The sequence below is a fragment of the Mandrillus leucophaeus genome, unplaced genomic scaffold, assembly GCF_000951045.1.
Source record: "Mandrillus leucophaeus isolate KB7577 unplaced genomic scaffold, Mleu.le_1.0 Scaffold137, whole genome shotgun sequence".
Classification (NCBI taxonomy): Eukaryota; Metazoa; Chordata; class Mammalia; order Primates; family Cercopithecidae; genus Mandrillus; species Mandrillus leucophaeus.
Window position 1 is genome coordinate 1,788,815 of NW_012101332.1, and position 1,041 is coordinate 1,789,855.

The 1,041-nt window shown below is 53.4% G+C and overlaps 1 protein-coding gene across 3 annotated transcripts in view; it reads right to left on the reverse strand.

Moving 5' to 3' along the window:
- Positions 1-1,041, reverse strand: part of FBXO17 (F-box protein 17) — a 50,602-nt gene that overhangs the window by 7,641 nt on the left and 41,920 nt on the right. For all 3 annotated transcript variants that reach the window (XM_011973352.1, XM_011973353.1, XM_011973354.1), the window contains exon 3: positions 362-473. In XM_011973352.1, the coding sequence (XP_011828742.1) occupies positions 362-473 (112 nt within the window). The remainder of the gene's footprint in view (positions 1-361; positions 474-1,041) is intronic.

Here is a 1,041-nt window from a genome sequence, read left to right on the forward strand (position 1 = left end):
GGAGATCGAGACCATCTGGGCTAACATGGTGAAACCCCGTCTCTACTGAAAAAAAATACAAAAAATTAGCCGGGCTTGGTGGCGGGCGCCTGTAGTCCCAGCTACTTGGGAGGCTGAGGCAGGAGAATGGTGTAAACCCGGGAGGGGAGCTTGCAGTGAGCTGAGATCCGGCCACTGTACTCCAGCCTGGGTGACAGAGCGAGACTCCGTCTCAAAAAAAAAAAAAAGAAAAGAAAAAAAAATGAATAAATGGGGGAAGGAGAGGGTGAAGGTGGCGATGAGAACAGTGTGGGGGTAGGGTCCCTTTCTCTCTCTGGGGCCCTTGCCCCAGGGATCGGGGCCTCTCACTTGGGCCACTCACTCGAAAGAGGTCACGAAGCAGGTCTGTGAAGGCGCTCCGGGTACCGGTGTTAGGTTCTTTTCTATGGCCCAGCCGTTCCCGCCGTGCTCCACCTCCCAGCCTCTGAAGCCCTCTGTGGGAAAACAAGAGTTGAACATATGATTTACCTGCCAGCCTGCCCAGCAGAGACCCAGCAACCACCCAGCTTGTGCTGTCCACCAGCCTGACCCTCTTGTGCTCCAATCCTCCCTGGTTTCTCCTACCGACTCCTCCTCCCATTATCCTGTATTCCTGGTCCTACCCCAGAACTGTGACTCTCAGCCTTGCCCATCCACTCAGCTTCTCTTCAGTCACCCTTACTTGCTCTTTCTCCTTCAGTTGTGCTCTTCACTGTGTGTGTGTGTGTGTGTTAGAGAGAGAGAGAGAGAGACAGGGTCTTACTCTATCGCCCAGGCTGGAGTGCAGTGGCTCCATCATGGCTCACTGCAGCCTCTAACTCCTGAGCTCAAGCGATCCTCCCATATCAGCCTCCAGAGTAGCTAGGACCACAGGTGCATGCCACCACACCTGGCTAATTTAATTTTTTAATTTTTTTTTTGAGACGGAGTTTTGATCTTGCTGCCCAGACTGGAGTGCAATGGCATGATCTCAGCTCACTGTAACCTCTGCCTCCCAGGTTCAAGCGATTCTCCTGCCTCAGC